The 26,627-nt window shown below is 44.5% G+C and overlaps 1 protein-coding gene across 1 annotated transcript in view; it reads left to right on the plus strand.

The window, feature by feature from the left end:
• Positions 1-26,627, plus strand: part of ankmy2a (ankyrin repeat and MYND domain containing 2a) — a 49,154-nt gene that overhangs the window by 1,921 nt on the left and 20,606 nt on the right. The window contains exons 2-3 of the mRNA XM_068003830.1: positions 2,070-2,134; positions 26,104-26,242. Of these exons, the coding sequence (XP_067859931.1) occupies positions 2,070-2,134; positions 26,104-26,242 (204 nt within the window). The remainder of the gene's footprint in view (positions 1-2,069; positions 2,135-26,103; positions 26,243-26,627) is intronic.

Genomic DNA, 26,627 nt, shown 5'->3' on the forward strand with positions numbered 1-26,627 from the left:
AATAATATCCTTTCTATAATAGGGTGACCAGAACTGTACACAGTATTCCAAGTGTGGCCTTACTAATGCCCTGTACAACTTCAACAAGACATCCCAACTCCTGCATTCACTGTTCTGACCAATGAAACCAAGCATGCCGAATGCCTTCTTCACCACCCTATCCACCTGTGACTCCACTTTCAAGGAGCTATGAATCTGTACTCCTAGATCTCTTTGTTCTATAACTCTCCCCAACGCCCTACCATTAACGGAGTAGGTCCTGGCCCAATTCGATCTACCAAAATGCATCACCTCACATTTATCTAAATTAAACTCCATCTGCCATTCATCGGCCCACTGGCCCAATTGATCAAGATCCCGTTGCAATCCTAGATAACCTTCTTCACTGTCCACAATGCCACCAATCTTGGTGTCATCTGCAAACTTACTAACCATGCCTCCTAAATTCTCATCCAAATCATTAATATAAATAACAAATAACAGCGGACCCAGCACCGATCCCTGAGGCACACCGCTGGACACAGGTATCCAGTTTGAAAAACAACCCTCTACAACCACCCTCTGTCTTCTGTCGTCAAGCCAATTTTGTATCCAATTGGCTACCTCACCTTGGATCCCATGAGATTTAACCTTATGTAACAACCTACCATGCGGTACCTTGTCAAATGCTTTGCTGAAGTCCATGTAGACCACGTCTACTGCACAGCCCTCATCTATCTTCTTGGTTACCCCTTCAAAAAACTCAATCAAATTCGTGAGACATGATTTTCCTCTCACAAAACCATGCTGACTGTTCCTAATCAGTCCCTGCCTCTCCAAATGCCTGTAGATCCTGTCCCTCAGAATACCCTCTAACAACTTACCCACTACAGATGTCAGGCTCACTGGTCTGTAGTTCCCAGGCTTTTCCCTGCCGCCCTTCTTAAACAAAGGCACAACATTTGCTACCCTCCAATCTTCAGGCACCTCACCTGTAGCGGTGGATGATTCAAATATCTCTGCTAGGGGACCCGCAATTTCCTCCCTAACCTCCCATAATGTCCTGGGATACATTTCATCAGGCCGCTAACTCTGCAAGTCAATGCCATAAGTAGTAGGTTCCTACTTGGATTAGCAGTAGGTTGTGTACCAGTGACCTGCACTAATAAGTGATACGGATTTAGCAGCTCAAACTACAGCAGTCGTCCTACAGGCACCAACTTCTTGTTGATGTGGTTCGAAGGTCTCTGCACATAAGAACATAGAGGGTGCACATTCTACACCAGGCAAATGAAAATGAATGCAGATGTTGTGTCTACGTGCTTTTCCTGTTAACATTTCATTTATAAATTCCTGTGTCCACATTTATAATGGAAGCTCCTGTGTAAACTTGCCATGCTGTGATTACAACAACATCATTTGTATTTATATAGTGCCTTTAACATAGTAAAACATCCCAAGGCTCTTCACAGGAGCGTTATCAATCAAAATTTGACACCGAGCCACATGAGATATTAGGACTGGTGACCAAAAGCTTGGTCAAAGAGGTAGGTTTCAAGGAGCATCTTAAAGGGGTAAAGAGACGGAGAGGTTTGGGGAGGGAATTCCAGAACTTAGGGCCAAGGCAGCTAATGGCACGGTCACCAGTAGTGGATCGATTAAAATCGGGGATCTGCAAGAGGCCAGAATTGGAGAAGTGCAGAGATCTCGGAGAGTTGTAGGGCTGGAGGAGGTTACAGTGATAGGGAGGGATGAGGTCATGGAGGGATTTGAAAAGGAGATTACCAGCGGAGGTGTTGCAGCGCCATCATTTACAGAGTGTAGCTACAGCATGACTAATTCACATATGCAGTTTCCATTTATAAATGTGCGTATAGGAGTTTATAATAGAAATATATAAGTAAGGATGGAATGTATGAGTTTAAAACTGAATTATATTTTCACACCCTGATCCAGTTATCCCCCGCCTTTAGCCTTCCTTCACCTGAATACCTCGTTTGCGTGCAATGCCACAGGAAATCGACTGTATTTTCTTATTCAAAGACCTGCCTGGGCAGTGGAACTTAATTTATTTTTTTAACCTTCTGCAGGAAATGTTCAGGAGGCTGGAAGATTGTTGGGTAGTAAAAATGTCCGTGTCAACTGTTTGGATCAGGTAAGACTAATTAAAACAAATTTTAGTTTCGCATATCTGCTTGATAATACAAGAGCATTATCACTTTCCTTCACTGAGAGTGTGTTTTTTTGGATTTATATCTAATTTTAGACCTTAGGGGGGGGTTGTCCACTTCCACTTAACATTTCACTTTCCCATATGAAGTGTATACGTACATGAGCAGTTCTTTGTACACTTTTATATTTCAACTTTTTAATGTTTTGAGTCTCATTTTAATGTTTTTTTTTAGTCGTTCATGGGATGTGGGCGTCGCTGGCGAGGCCAGCATTTATTGCCCATCCCTAATTGACCTTGAGAAGGTGGTGGTGGTGAGCTGCCTTCTTGAACCGCTGCAGTTCGTGCGTTGAAGGTTCTCCCACAGTGCTGTTAGGTAGGGAGTTCCAGGATTTTGACCCAGCGACGATGAAGGAACGGCGATATATATCCAAGTCGGGATGGTGTGTGACTTGGAGGGGAACGTGCAGGTGGTGTTGTTCCCATGTGCCTGCTGCCCTTGTCCTAGGTGGAAGAGGTCATGGGTTTGGGAGGTGCTGTCGCGGAAGCCTTGGCGAGTTGCTGCAGTGCATCCTGTGGATGGTACACACTGCAGCCACAGTGCGCCGGTGGTGAAGGGAGTGAATGTTTAGGGTGGTGGATGGGGTGCCAATCAAGCGGGCTGCTTTGTCCTGGATGGTGTTGAGCTTCTTGAGTGTTGTTGGAGCTGCACTCATCCAGGCAAGTGGAGAGTATTCCATCACACTCCTGACTTGTGCCTTGCAGATGGTGGAAAGGCTTTGGGGAGTCAGGAGGTGAGTCACTCGCCGCAGAATACCCGGCCTCTGACCTCTTGTAGCCACAGTATTTATATGGCTGGCCCAGTTAAGTTTCTGGTCAATGGTGCCCCCCAGGATGTTGGTAGTGGGGGATTCGGCGATGGTAATGTCGTTGAATGTCAAGGGGAGGTGGTTAGACTCTCTCTTGTTGGAGATGGTCATTGCCTGGCACTTGTCTGGCACGAATGTTACTTGCATTAGGGTTAGGATAACCCTAATGCACTTATCAGCCCAAGCCTGAATGTTGTCCAGGTCTTGCCGCATGCGGGCTCGGACTGCTTCATTATCTGAGGGGTTGCGAATGGAACTGAACACTGTGCAATCATCAGCGAACATCCCCATTTCTGACCTTATGATGGAGGGAAGACAAATGTAAGGAATCTTACAACACCAGGTTATAGTCCAACTGTTTTATTTGAAAATCACAAGCTTGCGGAGGCTTTCTCCTTCGTCAGGTGAGTATCCCACACTCACCTGACGAAGGAGAAAGCCTCCGAAAGCTTGTGATTTTCAAATAAAACAGTTGGACTATAACCTGGTGTTGTAAGATTCCTTACATTTGTCAACCCCAGTCCATCACCGGCATCTCCACACGATGGAGTGAAGGTCATTGATGAAGCAGCTGAAGATGGTTGGGCCTAGGACACTGCCCCGAGGAACTCCTGCAGCAATGTCCTGGGGCTGAGATGATTGGCCTCCATCAACCACTACCATCTTCCTTTGTGCTAGGTATGACTCCAGCCACTGGAGAGTTTTCCCCCTAATTCCCATTGACTTCAATTTTACTAGGGCACCTTGGTGCCACACTCGATCAAATGTTGCCTTGATGTCAAGGGCAGTCACTCGCACCTCACCTCTGGAATTCAGCTCTTTTGTCCATATTTGGACCAAGGCTGTAATGAGGTCTGGAGCCGGGTGGTCCTGGCGGAACCCAAACTGTGCATCGGTGAGCAGGTTATTGGTGAGTAAGTGCCACTTGATAGCACTGTCGACGAGATCTTCCATCACTTTGCTGATGATTGAGAGTAGACTGATGGGGCGATAATTGGCCAGATTGGATTTGTCTTGCTTTTTGTGGACAGGACATACCTGGGCAATTTTCCACATTGTCGGGTAGATGTCAGTGTTTTAGCTGTACTGGAGCACAAATCTTCAGCACTACAGCCGGGAAGTTGTCAGGGCCCATAGCCTTTGCTGTATCCAGTGCACTCAGCCGTTTCTTGATATCACGTGGAGTGAATCGAATTGGCTGAGGACTGGCTTGTGTGATGGTGGGGATATCGGGAGGAGGCCGAGATGGATCATCCACTCGGCACTTCTGGCTGAAGATGGTTGCAAACGCTTCAGCCTTGTCTTTTGCACTCACGTGCTGGTCTTTGCCATCATTGAGGATGGGGATGTTTACAGAGCCTCCTCCTCCCGTTAGTTGTTTAATTGTCCACCACCATTCACGACTGGATGTGGCAGGACTGCAGAGCTTTGATCTGATCTGTTGGTTGTGGAATCGCTTAGCTCTGTCTATAACATGTTGCTACCGCTGTTCAGCATGCATGTAGTCCTGAGTTGTTAGCTTCACCAGTTTGGCACCTCATTTTTAGATATGCCTGGTGCTGCTCCTGGCATGCTCTTCTACACTCCTCATTGAACCAGGGTTGATCCCCTGGCTTGTTGGTAATGGTAGAGTGAGGAATATGCTGGGCCATGAGGTTACAGATTGTGGTGGAATACAATTCTGCTGCTGCTGATGGCCCACAGCGCCTCATGCATGCCCAATTTTGAGCTGCTAGATCCGTTCTGAATCTATCCCATTTAGCACGGTGGTAGTGCCACACAACACGTTGGATGGTGTCCTCAGTGCGAAGACGGGACTTCATCTCCACGAGGACTGTGCGGTGGTCACTCCTACCAATACTGTCATGGACAGATGCATTTGCGACAGGTAGATTGGTGAGGACGAGGTCAAGTAGGTTTTTCCCTCGTGTTGGTTCGCTCACCACCTGCTGCAGGCCCAGTCTGGCAGCTATGTCCTTCAGGACTCGGCCAGCTCGGTCAGTAGTTGTGCTACCGAGCCACTCTTGGTAATGGTCATTGAAGTCCCCCACCCAGAGTACATTCTGTGCCCTTGCTACCCTCAGTGCTTCCTCCAAGTGGTATTCAAAATGGAGGAGTACTGATTCATCAGCTGAGGGAGGACGGTAGGTGGTAATCAGCAGGAGGTTTCCTTGCCCATGTTTGACCTGATGCCATGCGATTTCATGGGGTCCGGAGCCAATATTGAGGACTCCCAGGGCCACTCCTTCCTGACTGTATATCACTGTACTGCCACCTCTGGTCGGTCTGACCTGCCGGTGGGACAGGACATACCCAGGGATGGTGATGGAAGAGTCTGGGACGTTGGCTGAAAGGTATGATTCTGAGAGTATGGCTAGGTCAGGCTGTTGCTTGACTAGTCTGTGGGATAGCTCCCCCAATTTTGGCATAAATCCCCAGATGTTAGTGAGGAGTAGCTTGCAGGGTTGACTGGGCTTGGTTTGCCTTTGTCGTGTCCGCTGCCTAGTGGTCCGATGCCTGGTGGTCCATCTGATTTTATTCTTGTTATGACTTTTTTTAGCGTGATTGTACAACTGAGTGGCTTGCTAGGCCATTTCAGAGGGCGATTAAGAATCAACCGCATTGCTGTGGGTCTGGAGTCACATATAGGCCAGACCGGGTAAGGACGGCAGGTTTGAATTGAATTGAATATGTATGCCTATGCGTTAATTGCTGATTTTGTCAGCGATGGCTCAGTGCTATCACTCGCCCGTCAGATGGCCATGTAGTCAAGTCCCACTCCAGAGACTTGAGCACAGAATCCAAGCTGACGTTTCACTCTACTATGGGAGTGCTGCATAGGAAAAAAGGAACAGGAGTGGGCCAGTTAGCCCCTCGAGTCTGTTCCTCCATTCAATGAGGTCATGGCTGCACTGTTGGAGATGCTGTCTTTCGGATGAAATATTAAACTGAGGTCCCATCCCACCTACAGGTGGATTGGCACTCTTTACCACTAAAACAGATTATCTGGTCATTCGACTCATTGCTATTTGTGGAACCTGACAGGACACAAACTGGCTGCCACATGTTCCTCCATTACAACATTAACTATACTTCAAAACGCTTCCTTCGTAAAGTACTTTGGGACACCCTCAGGATGTGCAAGATGCTACATAATTTTTTTTTGTTTTGTTTTTCTTTCCCATCAAGAAAGAAATATTAAAGGGGGCGAGCAGGTGTCATAGTTCAGGATTCTGTCACAATTTTTTCCACAAATGGGATGCAGTCATGAGATTTCTTAAAATGTGTTTTGAGTAATATAATAATGAAATATATCGCCGTTCCTTCATTGTCGCTGGGTCAAAATCCTGGAACTCCCTACCTAACAGCACTGTGGGAGAACCTTCACCACACGGATTGCAGCGGTTCAAGAAGGCGGATCACCACCACCTTTTCAAGGGCAATTAGGGATGGGCAATAAATGCTGACCTTGCCAGCGACGCCCACATCCCATGAATGAATTTTTTTAAAAAAAGAGTAGAAGCTTGTCCAGAAGTGTATTGTTCTTCTAGACAGTGCCATGCTGCGTTGTCAATCCAGTGGCAGTCAAAATATGTTTTAAATGTGAGGGAAAGTCAGTTCTCTTGGGGACCAAACAATTGGCACCTTGGTGTTGACAAATTACTTTGATTTTTGCCAGTCTCTGAAGAAGAGCTTTTTAAAATACTGACAGAAAATAGTAGTCAGTAAAGCAATAGAAAGAAAGGTTGCAAAAGGAGTGAAAGCAGTAGAAGTGCTGTGGGGGAGAAATAAGCTCATCACTGTCAGTAGGACAGATAGCAGAGCTTTTTGTGGTACAGATTAACGATTTGGACTTAAATGTAGGGGGCATGATTAAGAAGTTTGGGGATGACACAAAGATAGGCCATGTGGTTGATAGTGAGGAGGAAAGCTGTAGACTGCAGGAAGATATCAATGGACAGGTCAGATGGGCAGAAAAGTGGCAAATGGAGTTCACTCCGGAGAAGTGTGAGGTAATGCATTTGGGGAGAGCAAACAAGGCAAGGGAATACACAATAAATGGGAGGATACTGAGAGGTGTAGAGGAAGTGAGGGACCTTGGAGTGCATGTCCACAGATCCCTGAAGGTAGCAGGACAGGTAGAAAAGGTGGTTAAGAAGGCATATGGAATGCTTTCCTTTATTAGCCGAGGCATAGAATATAAAAGCAGGGATGTTATGCTGGAACTGTATAAAACACTAGTTAGGCCACAGCTTGAGTACTGTGCACAGTTCTGGATACCACGTTACAGGAAGGATGTAATTGCACTAGAGAGGGCGCTGAGGAGATTTAAGAGAATGTTGCTAGGACTGGAGAATTTTAGCTATGATGACAGATTGGATAGGCTGGGGTTGTTTTCCTTGGAACAGAGGAGGCTGAGGGGTGATTTGATTGAGGTGTACAAAATTACGAGGGGCCTAGATAGAGTGGATAGGAAGGACCTATTTCCCTTAGTGGAGGGGTCAATAACAAGGGGGCATAGATTTAAAGTGATTGGTAGAAGGATTAGAGCGGAAATGAGGAAAACATTTTTCACCCAGAGGGTGGTGGGGGTCTGGAACTCACTGCCTGAGAGGGTGGTAGAGGCAGAAACCCTCAACTCATTTTTAAAAATACCTGGATGTGCACCTGAAGAGCCGTGACCTGCAGGCTACAGGCCAAATGTGGGAAAGTGGGTTTAGGCTGGGTGGCCCGTTGCTCAGCCAGCGCGGACAAGATGTACCAAATGGCCTCCTTCAGTGCTGTAAATTTTCTATGATTCTATGCTGATTGAATACATCAAGTCGGCTGGTATATTTGCGTGTCCTTTATTTTGTAATGGTATCCAAACAGGTTGAATTGATTGTACCATGTGATTTTCATCATACTTGGTGCACTGGATGTTTTTAGCTACTGTGAAATGAAACAAATTGAATCAAACAACAATGGTAAACAATTTTACAACACCAAGTTATAGTCCAGCAATTTTATTTTAAATTCACAAGCTTTCGGAGGCTACCTCCTTCCTCAGGTGAACGATGTGGAAATGAAATCCTCGAAATGAAGTCGCATTTATAATTCACAGAACAATGCTTGGTGATAACAGACAGTTTTTTCAACTGCCCGTTGCCAAGGCAATCAGTGTGCAGACAGACAGGTGTTACCTGCCAGGTCTCAGAATATACAAATCACCAAAAAAAACAACAAACAAAAAAAAAACAGAGATAGAGAGGTAGAAACATAGAAAAGACAGCAACTGACCCGTTATATTAAAAACAGATAACATTTGTTCGCTGGTGGGGTAACGTGTAGCGTGACATGAACCCAAGATCCCGGTTGAGGCCGTCCTCATGGGTGCGGAACTTGGCTATCAATTTCTGCTCGACGATTTTGCGTTGTCGTGTGTCTCGAAGGCCGCCTTGGAGTACGCTTACCCGAAGGTCGGTGGATGAATGTCCATGACTGCTAAAGTGTTCCCCGACTGGGAGGGAACCCTCCTGTTTGGCGATTGTTGCGCGGTGTCCGTTCATCCGTTGTCGCAGTGTCTGCATGGTCTTCCACGAAATAGTGCCATGGTTTCTTTTACGTCCACCTGAGGAAAGCAGACGTGGCCTCGGTTTAACATCTCCTCCGAAAAACGGCACCTCCGATAGTGCAACACTCCCTCAGTACTGCACTCAAGTGTCGGCCTAAATTATGTTTTGAACCCACAACCTTCGGACTCCAGCGAGAATGCTAGCACTAACCCAATTAATTTAAAATTGTCACGGAGAGTGATGAGAGAAGTTAGGAGAAAGTTCTTTACGCAAAGGGTATATGTGCCAAAGCACTGCATACTCCAAGGAGTGGTTGAGGCAGAGACCACTGCATTTTTCTTAAGGGAAAACTGGATAAATATTGAAGCAGATGATTATACGGAGCTGTAGAATTTATTTTGGATTGTTCTAGCAAAGAGTTGACATAGACTTGATGGGCCGTAAGGCCGCCTATTGTACTTTTTTTTTATTAGTTCGTGGGATGTGGACGTCGCTGGCAAGGCCAGCATTTATTGCCCATCCCTAATTGCCCTTGAGAAGGTGGTGGTGATCCGCCTTCTTGAACCGCTGCAGTCCGTGTGGTGAAGGTTCTCCCACAGTGCTGTTAGGTAGGGAGTTCCAGGATTTTGACCCAGCGATGATGAAGGAACGGCGATATATTTCCAAGTCGGGATGGTGTGTGACTTGGAGAGGAACGTGCAGGTGGTGATGTTCCCATGTGCCTGCTGCCCTTGTCCTTCCAGGTGGTAGAGGTCGCGGGTTTGGGAGGTGCTGTTGAAGAAGCCTTGGCGAGTTGCTGCAGTGCATCCTGTGGATGGTACACAGTGCAGCCACTGCGCCGCTGGTGGAGGGACTGAATATATAGGGTGGTGGATGGGGTGCCATTCAAGCGGGCTGCTTTGTCCTGGATGGTGTCGAGCTCCTTGAGTGTTGTTGGAGCTGCACTCATCCAGGCAAGTGGAGAGTATTCCATCACACTCCTGACTTGTGCCTTGTAGATGGTGGAAAGGCTTTGGGGAGTCAGGAGGTGAGTCACTCGCCGCAGAATACCCAGCCTCTGACCTGCTCTTGTTGCCACAGTATTTATGTGGCTAGTCCAGTTAAGTTTCTGGTCAATGGTAACGCCCCAGGATGTTGATGGTGCGCGATTTGGCGTTGGTAATGCCGTTGAATGTCAAGAGGAGGTGGTCATTGCCTGGCACTTGTCTGGCATGAATGTTACTTGCCACTTATGAGCCCAAGCCTGGATGTTGTCCAGATCTTACTGCATGCGGACTGCTTCGTTGTCTGAGGGATTATGAATGGAACTGAACACTGTGCAAGCAGCAGCGAACATCCCCATTTCTGACCTTATGATGGAGGGAAGGTCATTGATGAAGCAGCTGAAGATGGTTGGGCCAAGGACACTGCCCTGAGGAACTCCTGCAGCAATGTCCTGGGGCTGAGGTGATTGGCCTCCAACAACCACTACCATCTTCCTTTGTGCTAGGTATGACTCCAACCACGAGAGTTTTCCCCCTGATTCCCATTGACTTCAATTTTGCTAGGGCTCCTTGGTGCCACACTCTATCAAATGCTGCCTTGATGTCAAAGGCAGTCACTCTCACCTCACCTCTGGAATTCAGCTCTTTTGTCCATGTTTGGACCAAGGCTGTAATGAGGTCTGGAGCCAAGTGGTCCTGGCGGAACCCAAACTGAGGATTGGTGAGTAAGTACCGCTTGATGGCACTGTCGACGACACCTTCCATCAATTTGCTGATGATTTAGAGTGGACCGATGGGGCGATAATTGGCCGGATTGGATTTGTCCTGCTTTTTATGGACAGGACATACCTGGGCAATTTTCCACATTGTCGGGTAGATGCCAGTGTTGTTGCTGTACTGGAACAGTTTGGCTAGAGGCGCGGCTAGTTCTGGAGCACAAGTCTTCAGCACTACAGCCGTGATGTTGTCGGGGCCCATAGCCTTTGCTGTATCCAGTGCACTCAGCCGTTTCTTGATATCACGTGGAGTGAATTGAATTGGCTGAAGATTGGCTTCTGTGATGGTGGGGATATCGGGAGGAGGGCGAGATGGATCATCCACTTGACACTTCTGGCTGAAGTTGGTTGCAAACGCTTCAGCCTTGTCTTTTCACTCACGTGCTGGACCCTGCCATCATTGAGGATGGGGATGTTTACAGAGCCTCCTCCTCCTGTTAGTTGTTTAATTGTCCACCACCATTCATGACAGGATGTGGCAGAAAATCAGAGCTTTGATCTGATCTGATGTTTGTCGCATTGCTTAGCTCTGTCTATAGCATGTTGCTTCTGCTTTTTGGCATGTATGTAATCCTGAGTTGCAGCTTCACCAGGTTGGCACCTCATTTCTAGGTAAGCCTGGTGCTTCTCCTGGCATGCTCTTCTACAATCCTCATTGAACCAGGGTTGATCCCCTGGCTTGTTGGTAATGGTAGAGTAAGGAATATGCGGGCCATGAGTTTACAGATTGTGGTGAAACACAATTCTGCTGCTGCTGATGGCCCACAGCGCCTCGTTGATGCCTAGTTTTGAGCTGCTAGATCTGTTCTGAATCTATCCCATTTAGCACAGTGGTAGTGCCACACAACACATTGAATGGTGTCCTCAGTGCGAAGACAGGACTTCGTCTCCACGAACACTGTGTGGTGGTCACTCCTACCAATACACTCATGAACAGATGTATCTGCAACAGGTAGATTGGTGAGGACGAGGTCAAGTATGTTTTTCCCTCGTGTTGGTTCGCTCACCACCAGCCGCAGGCCCGGTCTGTCAACTATGCCCTTCAGGGCTCGGTCAGTAGTTGTGCTACGGAGCCACTCTTGTTGATGGACATTGAAGTCCCCCACCCATAGTACATTTTGTGCCCTTGCTACCCTCAGTGCTTCCTCCAAGTGGTGCTCAACATGGAGGAGGACTGATTCATCAGCTGAGGGAGGACGGTGGGTGGAGAAGGTTTCCTTGCCCATGTTTGACCTGATGCCATGAGATTTCATGGGGTCCGGATTCAATGTTGAGGACTCCCAGGGCCACTCCCTTCTGACTGTATATCACTGTACCGCCACTTCTGGTGGGTCTGTCCTGCCGGTGGGACAGGACATACGCGGGGATGGTGATAGAAGAGACTGGGGCATTGGCTGAAAGGTATGATTCTGTGAGTATGGCTGTGTCAGGCTGTTGCTTGACTAGTTTGTGGGACAGCTCTCCCACTTTTGGCACAAGTCCCCAGATGTGAGTGAGGAGGACTTTGCAGGGTCGACTGGGCTTGGTTTGTCTTTGTTGTGTCCGGTGCCTAGTGGTCCGTCCAGTTTTATTCTTATGACTTCTTGTAGTGAGATTGTACAACTGAGTGGCTTGCTCAGCCATTTCAGAGGGCGAGTAAGAATCAACCATATTGCTGTGGGTCTGGAGTCACGTATAGGCCAGACTGGGTTAGGACGGCAGGTTTCCTTCCCTAAAGGACACTTGTGAGCCAGATGAGTTTTACCACAGTCCAGTAGTTTCACGGCCACCATTGCTGATACTAGTTTTTTTTAATTCCAGATTTTATTTAATTAATTGAATTTAAATTCCCCAGCTGCCATGGCGGGATTTGAATTCATGACTCCGGATTATTACTCCAGGCCTACAGGATTATTAGTCCAGTAGCATAACCACTATGCTACCGTACTGTAAACTCCTGTGGTTCTTTTTAATGACACTGGTCACATTCTTGGTAAAAACCACTTTTTTTTTGTTTTTTTTCATTTAAATCTACTCTTCAGCAGTGATGATATGTTGAACAGTGATATTATAGAAGTACATCATGGTAGAAGCAAAGCAAGTATTAGCAATAGAAGCAATCTGTTGAATAACCAAGATGCAAACAAGTCCTACTAGATACTCTTCCCTTTGGAATCCTGCAGAAATCGCTGTCAGGAGCCTGGAAACCTCTGTATTCTTGATCCTGACAACGAGGAGGAAAAGTTGTACTTTGCCATCGGTGCCAATGGGTTTGTTGCCCTCTATGCTGTAGCAGAAATTCTGAAAGGATCTTGTTGCAAGCAGCTTCAGGACATAGCATAACGAAGGTAACCTGTTCTGCAAAGGCCAAATGGGCATCTCCCAGCAGCCTATTAACAAATTTTACATTGCTAAAGATGATGAGCACTTTCACTTCTTCCCCACCCTGCTGTGTTCCATGAAAACTTAACACAAATTGACTTCATTAGAACTGCCCCTCTGAAACACAAGACTGATCTGCAGGTACATCTTGCTCGACTCGATGCTATCTTGCACTGTTTAGTTATTGATATGGTTTTAGCTGGTTAAACTACAGTGTTGTTCATGTGCAACCCCTGGAGTCCTTAAGCCTTGGCTTTGAAAGTTATACCTAAACTCTCTGGACTTGGGTAAATTGGATGTGTTCTCTATGGGGAATGTGTGCGCGCACTTCTGTATTGGGTAAACAAATTCTTCAGGTAAACAGATTTCTCAGTAGCTTGGTTTGGAGACTGTTCAACATGGTGATTAATTTCCACGTACCCAACTGACTTCACGTTAAAAAAAAAAATTCCGAGTCAGACTCCTAAAGTTCTCAATTTTGACTTTATGAAACTTAACTGGAATTCGTTTTTGTTGGTAAAAGCATACAGTCGTTCAACATTCTAGATCGCAAAAGTGACAAAAATGTATTAACATCTGTTAACATTAAAAAATAATAATTTGCTGAACATATTACTTTTGTTTTGAAATTAAAGATTACCTAACTTGCAGGGTGTTCTACATACTTTGAATAAGGCACTTAAGCTCCACATATTGCAGGATTAATTATAGGTTGTCTTTTAAGGAGAATTACTATTGTCATAGTCCCTTTTTAAGGTGCTTTTGATATCCAGATGCCACCCGTGTACCCCTCCCTTTCTGTGCTATCAAGTCATCCCCCTGAGCTGATGCATTAGTTCTTCTATTGGAAGAGACAGCAAAAACTGACAATAACAAAACACATTGTAACATGAAGGCCATGTGTAATAATTCCCCAACAAGACGAATAAAGGAGTTGAGTAGGACAGATGTTGGTACTTGGAGGATGCTTCCCTCTGAGAAAGATCATATGGTGTAGCCAAAATTACTTTCTTCTTTTCTCAAGGTCCTCTATAGATCACAGGATTCTGACCCAGTTTTACCAAGCGGCACCCTTGATCTCAATATTATTTGAACGTTTTCTACATGCAGTTTCAAATGCAAAATGTATTTGACTAACCGTAGTGGCTGCCTTCGACAACATCAAATCCCAGTAATTTACCAAATGACACAAACAGCTGTCTAAGGTTTTAAATGAAGTAGCCCAATTCTGTCAATGTAGTAAGATGAAGCCTTATTGCATCTAGATCGTGGATTTTGTGTCCCGTTTCTAATTTTTGAGGAGGTAGATAAAAATATATAATGCAGCAAGCATGACCTCTAAATTAGTGATTTCTGTTAGCGTATGCTTCACACAAGCAAGCACTAGAATTCCTTAATGACACGAGCATCCTGACAACATTCAGCAATGAAATATCCGTGAGCAAATTACTAGATTGAAACAAACATCCTCAAAATCATATGCCAGCCAATTTTTTGGGAAGACTCCCTGAATAACTTGAGACAGGGTGAGGTCTGCAGGGGCTTTCCTACCTTCAGTGCCTTTTGAAATCCTTTCCGGACAATCGCTTGTCACTGTTAATAATGATGACAAGTGGTTTGCAGCATTAGTTAGCGCCAAGAGTGCCCTATTTTTTTTAAAATTGTTGTGCAGGGGCTTAACACAACAGGCTGCTGGTCAGAATCGGGTGATGCCACCTGGCACTAATCAGGACTGGTGGCATGTCTGTTTCCATTCAACAGTTCAGCATTAGGATTGTAGAATGGTTACAGCACAGAAGAGGGCCATTGAGCCCATGCCAGCTCTTTGTAAGAGCAATCCAGTTAGTCCTATTCCCCCGCTCTTTCCCCATAGCCATGCAAATTTTTTCCCTTCAAGTATTTATCCAATTCCTTTTTGAAAGCCACGATTGAATCTGCTTCCACCACCCTTTCAGGCAGCGCATTCCAGATCATATCTGGTCCTCGACCCTTCCGCCAATGGGAACAGTTTCTCTTTTTTTTATTTTATCTAAATCCTTCATGATTTTGAACACTTCTATCAAATCTCCTCTCAACCTTCTCTGCTCTAAGGAGAACAACCCCAGCTTCTCCAGTCTATCCACGTAACTGAAGTCCATCATCCCTGGAACCATTCTAGTGAATCTTTTCTGCACCCTCTCTCTAAGGCCTTCACTTCCTTCCTAAAGTGCAGTGCCTAGAAATGGACACAGTACTCCAGTTGTGGCCAAACCAGTGTTTTATAAAGGTTGAACTGCACAGGCCGCAAGAATGGTTGGTGTAGGAAATAGGGCGATTGACACTAGTGCACCAAAGGGTGCTATTCTAAGGCTGGGTTTCAGAGACAGCAGATGTTCAATGAGGAGTGTAGAAGAGCGTGCTGAGAGCAGCACAAGGCATAACTGAAGATGAGGTGCCAACCTGATGAAGCTACAACACAAGTGCATATTAAACAGCAAAAGCAAATGCTATAGACAGTGTTAAGTGATCCTACAACTATCAGATCAGGTCATAGCCCTGAAACTCTACCACATCCAGTCGTGAATGGCGGTGCGCAATTAAGCAACCAACGGGACGAGGAGGCTTCATGAACATTCCCATCCTCAACAATGGCGGAGCCCATCACGTGAGCGCAAAAGATACGGCTGAAATATTTGCAACCATCTTCAGCCAGAAGTGCTGAGTAGATGAGCCTCTTGACCTCCTCCCCCACCATCCACGTAACATCAGGAAATGGCTGAGTGTATTGGACAGCACAAAGGGTATGGACCCCAACAACATCACGGCTGGAATGCTGAAGACCTGTGCTCCAGAAGTAGCCAAGCCATTAGCTAAGCTGTTCGAGTAAAGCTATAGCACTGGCATCTGCCTGACAATGTGGAAAATTGTTCAGGTAACTCCTATTCATCAACATAGTGATAGAAGGAGTCGTCAAAAGTGCTCTCAAGGGATATACTTACTTACCAATAACCTGCTCTCCATTGCTCAGTTTGGGTTCTGCCTGAACCACTCCGCTCCAGACCTCATTACAACCTTGGTCCAAACATGGACAAAAGAGCTGAATTCCAGAGGTCAGATTGGAGTGACTGCCCTTGATATCAAGGCAGAGTTCGAGTGGTACCAAGTAGTAAAACTGAAGTCAATGGGGATCAGAGGGAAAATTCTCCAGTGGCAGGAGTCATACCTGGCACAATAGAAGATGGTTCTGGTTCTCATGACCTCCATGAGATGGAGGCCAATCATCACCATTGCTGCAGGAGTTCCTTAGGGCTGTGTCCTAGGCCCAACTATTTTCAGCTGCTTTATTAATGATCTTTCCACCATCAGAAGTTCAGAAGTGGGGCTGCTCGCTGATGATTACAGTGTTCAGCTTCATTGTCATTTCTTCAGAGAATGAAGCAGTCCATGCCTGTATACAACAAGACCTGGATAATATTCAGGCTTGGGTTGATCAGTGGCAAATAACATTTGCACCATACAAGTTCCAGGCAATGACCACCTCCAACAAGAGAGATCCTAATCACCTCACACTGACATTCAATGGTATTACTGTTGCTGAGTTCCTTACCATCAACATCCTGAGAGTCATCATTGACCAGAAACTCAACGGGACCAATTAGAGCAATTCAGAGGCTGGGTTGTCCGCAGCTTGTAGCTGACCTCCTGACTCCCTAAAGCCTCTCCACCACCTGCAAGGCACAAGCCAGGGGTGTGATTGAATACTCTTCACACGCTGGGGATGGGGGTGGGTGGGGGTGGGGGGTTGCAGTTGCAGCAATATTCAAGAAGCTTGACACTATCCAAGACAAAGCAGTCTGTTTGGCATTTCATCCACTAGCTTAAACATCCATTTCCTCCACCACTGGCGCACCGTGGCTGCTGCATGTGCTATCTACAGGATGCACTGCAGCAACTCGCCAAGGCTTCTTCGACAGCACCTCCCAAACCCGCAATCTCCACCACCTAGAAGGACGTGGGCACCAGGTGCATAGGAACACCATCACCTCCAAGTTTGTCTCCAAGTCACACACCATCCTGACTTGGCCACGTATTGCCGTCCCTTTGTGTTGCTGGATCAAAATCCTGGAACTCCCTATCTAACAGCGTTATGGGAGTAGCTTCACCACACGGACTGCAGCAGTTCGTGAAGGCCCCCGCCACCTTCTCAAGGGCAACTAGGGATGGGTAGTAAATGCTGTCCTTGCCAGTGATGCTCACATCCCGAAGAATGATTAAAGAAAATACTGTATATACCGGAAGAAATGTTTTCTGTTCTGTAGTACTTTCAAAATCGTTACTTGGTGAGTCCATTTGTCCTGCTTTTGTATCCTCCACTTGCATCACTTGTCAAATCCAGACAACTCAACAGAAGGCACATAATAGAAAATAATTCTCTTCAGAGGCTGAACCAAATGTTGTTGACATTTGACAAGTTTGCTTTAAGTAATCATTTTGCTCTCTATTGAGCATGTAGCCTAAATACAATACTGTAGCATCTGGTGTGGATACACTGTTTTCAGGTGTCAGGCGATAGAACTTTAGCAGCTGTGATTTTAAACTAATTGTGAACATTTTACTATTCATGTAATCATTGCACAGAAGTTTTTTTTCGATTGAAAATGATTGTATTTTTATCAACCGAGACAAAAATTAGGAATAAAAGGTAAATAGTTTGCTTCCTAGCATGAAACCTTGCCTGTCAAGAATGCAGATGTCAGGAAAGACCTCTTGCATCTTATCACACTTTCCCCACCCTCCATCTTTCCCCATCTTGGCTTTTTTTTCTTCTTATCTGGGTTTTTTTTCCCCATGCTTTTCACCATCTTAGCTGTTTAAACATTCATGTTTTTTTTTAAACTGTGCTTCCCCCACTATTGTAAGGAATCTTACAACGCCAGGTTATGTGGAAGGGGATAATCTCCGAAAGCTTGTGATTTTAAAATAAAATTGTTGGACTATAACCTGGTGTTGTAAGATTCCTTGCATTTGTCCACCCCAGTCCATCACCGGCATCTCCACATCATCCCCCACTATTAACATTGGGAACTTGTTGAGAATGGCCCTTTGTTACCCTTTTTACATCCCTTTTTTATATTGGATATTCTGGTATGTAGATTTCAGTGCCACAGCCTCAGCTGAACGCTGCAAAGGAATCCCCTCCGTGATTGGATGTTGCTAAGGCATGTTGTCTACTGCAGGTCCACAGACAGTGCAGTATTGCAAATGTACAGGAATGGGGTTCTGTCTGCCTTCCTCTGAAACTAATGGATTAGTCATTGCCTAGTGCAGGTATTTCTAATGAGTTCTAGAAACCTGGAGCTTAGTGATGTGAGCAGTGAGCGCTTCAGGATTCTTTATAGCCTCTTAATCTATGATTGGCTTGCAGTGCACTAGGCTGGATAATGTAGACTTTTTACAGACTGAGGGAATTTCTGTGGCTGAGTGTTTCTCTTTCTACAGAGAACTTGCAGTTGGCCCAACTTGGTTGATGTCTTTGTGGTGATTCCTCAGTGTGCCATGTTCACATATTCCTTTAGAAGTTTATGCTCAGGAACTTCTATTATTTAGTCTTGATGGGTTTTGACAGCAACTTAATCCTTGCATTCTGTTCCTTCAGCTTGTTTCTTTTAGACAGTAACACGCACTGTGATTTTTCTGGGGTTCAGCTGAATTTGCCATTCTACTAGATCATCCAGGCATCATTTGAAGCTTTTCTGATATGATTTGCGAGTTCATGGAGAATAACCAAATGGCAATGTTGTTGGCAAACTGCAAACATGCCCCAATCCTTTGTTTGGGTTTTGGAATTATATTAACATAAATTGGAAACAGGATTGGGCTGAGCACCAAGCCCTGAGGAACACTTACCATTAGACAAAACCAGGTGGAAATTGCTATGTTGACTTTGACACTAGTTGTGTGCTCTTCCAGGAATTTCAATATCTATTGAGTCAGCTGATGTTGAGCTGGAAGATGGCATATCGCATTGACTGTGTTAAACCTGATCAAAAGCCTTTTCTACATCCAGGAACACCACCAATGTTCATTCGTTCTTATTGAAAGCACAGAGGATGTGCTCTTGACAGTCACAGGAAGTTGTCACTGGGACTTCTGAACCCAGTTTAGTCTGAGTTGAAGTTGGTGCCTCTGATGATTTGTTAAGGTGGTAGGTATGTGCTGGCTCTCCACAGTAGCTGTTACAGCCATCGTCTCCTCAGCATTTAGTAATATCATCCTCCCCTGGAGCTTTCTCTCTCATGCTCATTAGCCTCGGCCAGAGATCAGCAGCAATAATTAGCTGAGCCAAGGTAGTTTTTTTTTGCATTATCTTCTGGCACAGACAGTTTGTCTGTTTTGCACTGTGGACCTGAGTATGCAGGATTGGTGTGTTTTTGTTCAATGTCTGCTGTGTAACCCTGCACATCTGATGCTAGAATTGTTTGAGGTCTTGCTGTGGTTCAAAAACTCTTGCCACCTTTGGCTTTGAGGAATTGTCATCTTTGCTTGCAGTTTTTTTTTGTCTCTCCAAATTGCAGTTGAAAAAAGTCCCCCATAATTTGTTTTTTTTAAACTGTCAGCCTGGTGCTGTGTTGGGGTATCACAGCAGCCCTCTCACCAGGATTACTCTTCATCAGTTTTCCTGCTCCCAATAGTGCATCAGTGAACTAGCTGTGCTTAGTAGATTGTCAGGAGGTGTTGCAAATAATGGGGTAGGTACTGCTTTCTGCAAACTGCGGCAGGTCAGTCAGCTCTTTTGTAGTCCCAGCCAAGTGTTCAAGGTGATTGTAGTCAGGCAGAGAGGGTGAGTGTGAACAGGACTGACAGATGATCACTCCCCATGTCTTCCCCAGCCCTCGGTTCTCCACAGTTGGTGTTACAATTGCTGTCAATCACATAATGGGAATTGAATTACATAGAATGTACAGCACAGAAACAGGCCATTCGGCCCAACAGCTTCATGCTGGTGTTTATGCTCCACACAAGCCTCCTCCCTCCCAACTTCATCTAACCCCATCAGCATATCCTTCTATTCATTTCTCCCTCATGTGTTTATCTAGCTTCCCCTTAAATGCATCTATGCTAGTCACCTCAACTACTCCTTGTGGTAGCGACTTCCACATTCTAACCACTCTCTGGGTAAAGAAGTTCCTCCTGAATTCCCTTCTGGATTATTAGTAACTATCTTTATGCACAAAGCATATTAAACAAGGGTTGGTGAGCTTCAGGCGCAATTAGCCATATTGGAATATGATGTTGTGGCGATAACGGAGACCTGGCTCAAAAAAGGGCAGGATTTGGTACTAAATATCTCTGGGTACGAGGTGTTCAGGAAAGATAGGGAAGGGGAGAAAGGAGGGTTGGTGGGGGTGGTAGTATTGATTAAGGAGAATATTGCGGTGCTGGAGAGAGAGGATGTCCTGGAGGAGTCGAGGACAGAATCTATTTGGTTAGAGCTAAGAAACAATAGAGGTGCCATTATACTACTGGGTGTATTCTATAGGCACCAACCAGTGGGAAGGAGATAGAGGAGCAAATTTGCAGGGAAATTACAGAGCGGTGCAAAAGCTATAGAGTAGTGATAATTGGGAACTTCAACTATCCTAATATAGACTGGGATAGTAATATAAGGGGCAAAGAGGGGGAGGAATTTTTGAAATGTTTTCAGGATAACTTTCTTGACCAGTACATTTCTGGTCCAATGAGGAAGGAGGCATTGCTGGACTTGGTTCTGGGGAATGAGGCAAGTCAAGTGGAGCAAGTGTCAGTGGGGGAACATTTAGGGAACAGCGATCATAGTAGCATAAAGTTTAAAATAGCTATGCAAAAGGATATGGACCACTCTAGTAAAAATACTCAATTGGAGGAGGGGCAATTTCAGTGGGATGAGAACAGATCTGGCCCAGGTAAATTGGAATCTAAGATTGGCAGGCAAAACTGTAATTGAACAGTGGGCGGCCTTTAAGGAGAAGATGGTTCAGGTACAGTCTAGGTACATTCCCATGAGGGAGAAAGGTAGAGCAATTAAAGCCAGAGCCCCCTGGATGACAAAAGAGATAGAGTAAGATGAAGCAAAAAAAAGGGCATATGACAGATGTCAAGTTGACAATACAGGTGGGAACCAGGCTGAATATAGGAAGTTCAGAGGGGAAGTGAAAAAGGAAATAAGAGGGGCAAAGAGAGAGTATGAGAAAAGACTGGTGGCCAACATAAAAAGGAATCCAAAAGTCTTCTATAGGCATGTAAACGGGTAGTAAGAGGAGGGGTGGGGCCGATCAGGGACCAAAAAGGAGATGTACTCATGGAGGCAGAGGGCATTGTCGAGGTATTAAATGAGTACTTTGTATCTGTCTTTACCAAGGAAGAAGATGCTGCCACAGCCTCAGTAAAGGAAGATGTAGTTGAGATACTGGATGGGCTAATAATTGATAAAGAGGAGGTACTAGAAAGGCTAGCTGTACTTAAAGTAGATAAGTCACCCGGTCCGGTTGGGATGCATCCTAGGTTGCTGGTGGAAATCGCGGAGGCACTGGCCATAATCTTCCAAAAGTCTTTTAGATACGGGGGTGGTGCCAGAGGACTGAAGAATTGCCAATGTTACATCCTTGTTCAAAATAGGTGTAAGGATAAACCCAGCAACTATAGGCCAGTCAGTTTAAGCTTGGTGGCGGGGAAACTTTTAGAAACGGTAATCCGGGACAGAATTAGCAGTCACTTGGACAAGTGTGGATTGATTAGGGAAAGCCAGCATGGATTTGTTAAAGGCAAATTGTGTTTAACTAACTTGATTGAGTTTTTTGATGAGGTAACAGAGGGCCGATGAGGGCAATGCGAGTTGATGTGGTGTAAATGGACTTTCAAAAGGCGTTTGATAAAGTGCCGCATAATAGGCTTGTCATCAAGATTGAAGCCCATGGAATAAAGGGGGCAGTAGCAGCATGGATACAAAATTGGCTAAGGAACAGGAAGCAGGTAGTAGTAGTGAGCGGTTGTTTTCCGGATTGGAGGGAGGTGTAAAGTGGTGTTCCCCAGGGGTCGGTACTGGGACTGCTGCTTTTCTCGATATATATTAATGACTTGGACTTGGGTGTACAGGGCACAGTTTCAAAATTTGCAGATGACACAAAACTTGCAAATGCAGTGACAGTGAGGAGGATAGTGATAGACTTCAAGAGGATATAGATAGGCTGGTGGAATGGGCGAACACGTGGCAGATAAATTTAACGCAGAAAAATGCGAAGTGATACATTTCAGTAGGAAGAACGAGGAGAAGCAATATAAACTAGAGGGCACAGTTCTAAAAGGGGTACAGGAACAGAGAGATCTGGGTGTATATGTGCACAAATCGTTGAAGGAGGCAGGGCAGGTTGAGAAAGTGGTTAAAAAGCATATGGGATATTGGGCTTCACAAATAGTGGCATAGGGTACAAAAGCAAGGAAGTCATGATGAACCTTTATAAAACACTGGTTCGACCACAACTGGAGTATTGTGTCCAGTTCTGTGCACTGCACTTCAGGAAAGATGTGAAGGCCTTAGAGAGGGTGCAGAAAAGATTTACTAGAATGATTCCAGGGATGAGGGACTTTAGTTACGTGGCTAGACTGGAGAAGCTGGGGTTGTGCTCCTTGGAACAGAGAAGGTTGAGAGGAGATTTGATAGAGGTATTCAAAATCATGAAGGGTCTGGACAGAATAAATAGAGAGAAACTGTTCCCATTGGCGGAAAGGTCAAGAACCAGAGGACATATATTTAAGGTGATTAGCAAAAGAACCAAAGATGACTTGAAGAAAATCTTTTTTACGCAATGAGTGGTTAGGATCTGGAATGCACTGCCGGGGGTGGGGGGGGGGGTGGCGGTGGGGGCAGATTCAATTGTGGCTTTCAAAAGGGAACTAGATAAGTACTTGAAAGGAAAAAACTTGCAGGGCTACGGGGATAGGGCGTGGGAGTAGGACTAGCTGGATTGCTCGTGCAAAGAGCCTCTTTCCGTGCTGTAACCATTCTATGATTTATGGCCCCTAGTTCTGGTCTCCCCTGCAAGTGGAAACATCTTCTCTATGTCTATCCTATCAAACCCTTTCATAATCTTAAAGACCTCTATCAGGTCACCCCTCAGTCTTCTCTTCCTAGAGGAAAGAGCCCCGGCCTGCTCAGTCTTTCCTGATAGGTATAACCTCTCAGATCTGGTGTCATCCTAGTAAATTTTTTTTGCGCTTTCTCCAGTGTGTCTATGTTTTTATAATGTGAAGACCAGGACTGTTCACAGTACTCCAAGTGTGGTCTAACCAAGGTGCTATACAAGTTTAACATAACTTCTCTGCTTTTCAATTCTGTCCTTCTAGAAATGAACCCCAGTGCTTGCTCTGCTTTTTTATGGCCTTTTTGCTACTTTTAGCGATTTGTGTATCTGTACCCCCAGATCCCTCTGCTCCTCTGCCCCATGTAGACTCTTATTATCCAAGCAGTATGTGGCCCCCTTATTCTTTCTACCAGAATGTAATACCTTGCACTTATCTACTGCTCTGTTGAGTAGATGGAGTTATGTTCAATAGTTCTTTGCCTGCAGCAATAATGGGCTGGTCGTTCCACCAAGAACATCGTGTTGAAAGCATTCATTAATTCAAAAACTTACTATGTGTGTACTTACATCACACAACGTCCAGATCATAAACAACACCATCATTTGCAAAAAAAAAATCATTCTGGCTCCCCCATGGTGTTTTAACTGTCCCTGCTCCTCTTAATGGTGCTGGTGCCTTTTAAGGTCCAGGATGCACCCAGACTCTTCCTCTGCCTTTGGCCAGTGCCCATGAGTGGGTCCCCACGTGCACCTTGTGTGCACTCCTAACATTTAAATTGTGCCCAACTGGAGGTTACAGCTCAATGGCTGTGTTCAGCGCACTTCGGGTGCACTACATTCACAGTGGTCCTGATCATCTCCGGAGTGGAAGATCAGCCCTGTCCAAAGTTATTGTTGAATAAAAGTGTATTTTTGTATTGTATTACCATTTAGGTACAAATTAACCCGATTTTTGAGTTTTTCATCTTTATATTTTCATTTGTTTTTTTTTTAAATGGAAGCTGTTTCAAAGTTTATTTATACTCTAATATTTAACAAAAAATGTCATGTTCATGATGAAAAGTAATGAAACATTTACAGCTACTGCAAACTGAACTGTCATGTTTATCCTGAAACCCAGGGATATAATCCAGACTCATTTAGATGCAGGAACTTTTCTTTGTTTACATTGGTTCCCTGTTTTGGAGTGATCTGCATTTCCACAGACAATTTTAATTGATGTTTAAAGCATGGATAAGTGTGTTCTGATGTCAATTAATGCCACCTGATGACATTTGGAAAGGATGAAGCTGTTAGCAGATTAATTTGACAGTTTAGGTTTCCCACAGGCTCTACTAATGTGAGAAACTGAGATTTGAATAGGGGTGGGGTTGAGGAAGAAAGAGCGAAACACACTCACTGCATTAAGAGATGCAGGAGGATTATAGTAGTGTTTTGCTTCATTTCTTTCTGTTGAGTATTCTTCAATCATAGGTAGATCTTCACTTCCCCAGTCAGTGATGATCTATAAGCTTATTCAGAATAGTAATATTTGTAGTTATGGGTTCATTCAGTGATTAGAGAAATCACAGCTTTAACCCAATGTTCAAAAATGTACAATGTGCTACGAGTAATATGAAAGAAAGCAACTTGTAAATTCCTGACTTTTATAGACAGTCTCTGCATTACAACTGGAGTTCTTTAGAGGCTAAAGGAAGAACAGCAAGTATGATTGCGATGGTGGTATTGATACGTACCTGAAGATTGTGGTAATGTTGCATACACAGTGTAGTTAGTACAGGATAAGGTACTTTTGACAATAGCAGGCACATAGATTGGTTCTCTGTTCAAGGTAGGAAGATTGGTTGGTAATGGTGAATCTATGAATGCCCAGGATAAACTCTCAAATTCTAGAGGTTGATGGATATTTGATCATTGTGTTAACATGGTTTAGCATGTAATTGAAAGTTCACTAATAAAGTACAATGGTGGATGGTGCTCTCACTGACTCAGAACCACCCATGGTGGGGTGGGGGCATTGCTTCTGAAATTGAGTACCTGATGTCTCAATTGTTCGAGCAGTATTAATAAAAGCGTCCAGTTAATCAAAATAAAGTGAACTGTTTTATACCTTACTGTGCAAGGTATTTAGGTCTAAATAAGCCAATCTATCTATTTCTCCTCTGAATTTATTTGTTTCTAGTGCAATTCTCCATGGAGTCCTGTAACTTTTTTCAGCAAACTGTAGAGTAGTCTGAAAATGTAACCATTCCTTATTGTTGTTCCTGGTAATGCATGCTTAAAAACAGATTGCTGATGGGCAAATTTTTGTGCCCCGGAGAGTTACTTTGTTCCTTTATACTTTTCTTTTGAAGTGTTACAGAACTTTAACTGTGATACTTGAAGTGTGACTGAAAGGAAAAGAATACAAGATCTCCTGTGACTTTGCTCATAAGTTAAAGTATACACTTGTAAGGAGTCGTACAACACCAGGTTATAGTCCAACAGCTTTATTTGAAATCACAAGCTTTCGGAGCTTGTGATTTCAAATAAAGCTGTTGGACTATAACCTGGTGTTGTACGACTACTTACATTTGTCCACCCCAGTCCATCACCGGCATCTCCACATCAAAGTATACACTGTTTTATGCTGGGTAATATATAATATATTCTCGGCCATTGATTAATCATTAAATAACTGAAATTGTGTTTTTATTACAAAATATTATGGGAGTGATAGCTGTATTTTTGGGTTCAAATTATATCTGCATTTGTGTGGAAATTGTGAACCAGTGGCCTTGATTATTATTATGTTTGCTTAGCTGTGCATGAAGTGAAGGTAGGGCCAGGGAAGAGACTGAAGTCATAACTAAAGAGGCTTTTGAACAGGAGAGGAAGGAAGACAAAAAGTGGTTTTGAAGGAGGATTGCAGTGAGATGTCGTGACAGAAATTTGGTCTCCAATATTGGAGCAAAGAGGGTAGGAATTGAGCAGTCATCTAGAGTTGGAGGAACAAAAGGTGAGGGCTGGGATGTACGGCTGGAGAGGATTTCCTAAGGAAGAAGGAGTAAGGACAAGGATCTCGAGGAAGCCTGTGGAGTTGGTGAGGATGGCGAAGGGGTAATGGTGTATGGGTCTTTTCACCTGAGCTCTCCCATACAGGCGTGCAGATTAGCTGAAATTTGTGAAGGGTAGCGGTGGGAAGACCAATGAGAACATTTGAGAAATGGATCCAAAAATGTATGAATTCTGTTCGTTTTTTTTTGTATGTAAATGTTTTAGTGAAGCAAATGACCATTCATAATTGAGTAGTTTGTTTCATTCTCTTTTGCAGCATGGAATGACTCCTTTGATGCATGCTGCATATAAAGGAAAAGCTGAGATGTGTAAACTGCTCCTGCAACATGGTGCAGATGTGAATTGCAATGAACACGAGCATGGTTATACAGCTCTTATGTTTGCTGGGCTTTCAGGTAAGCTCTTTGTTTAATGTTAATTCATAGTGTTACATTGAAATGACCCCACAAAATAAGTATTATATCTGGTGATGGGGTGAGCTGTTAACTTACAATAGTTGGTAAATTATGGTAAGTCATGTAGGATATAGGTTATATAAACAGGGCTTTTGTTTATATTGCACTAATTTTATAGTAAGAATTGGATGTAAATATTCTCTCCTCCCCTATGCATGGTATAAATCAAAATTAAGTATAAGCAGTACTAGCAAAAAGGAATTTCACATACTGGTATGCAGATAAACAATATTGTTGTGTCACCGTTGCCTCTAGGTGTGTGGTGGGTTGAGGTTAAACTGACTGCTCTGGCTGTTTTGCTTGATCCTTCCTTGCTTTTTGTTCA

This window comes from Heptranchias perlo, chromosome 2 (assembly GCF_035084215.1).
Source record: "Heptranchias perlo isolate sHepPer1 chromosome 2, sHepPer1.hap1, whole genome shotgun sequence".
Taxonomy (NCBI): Eukaryota; Metazoa; Chordata; class Chondrichthyes; order Hexanchiformes; family Hexanchidae; genus Heptranchias; species Heptranchias perlo.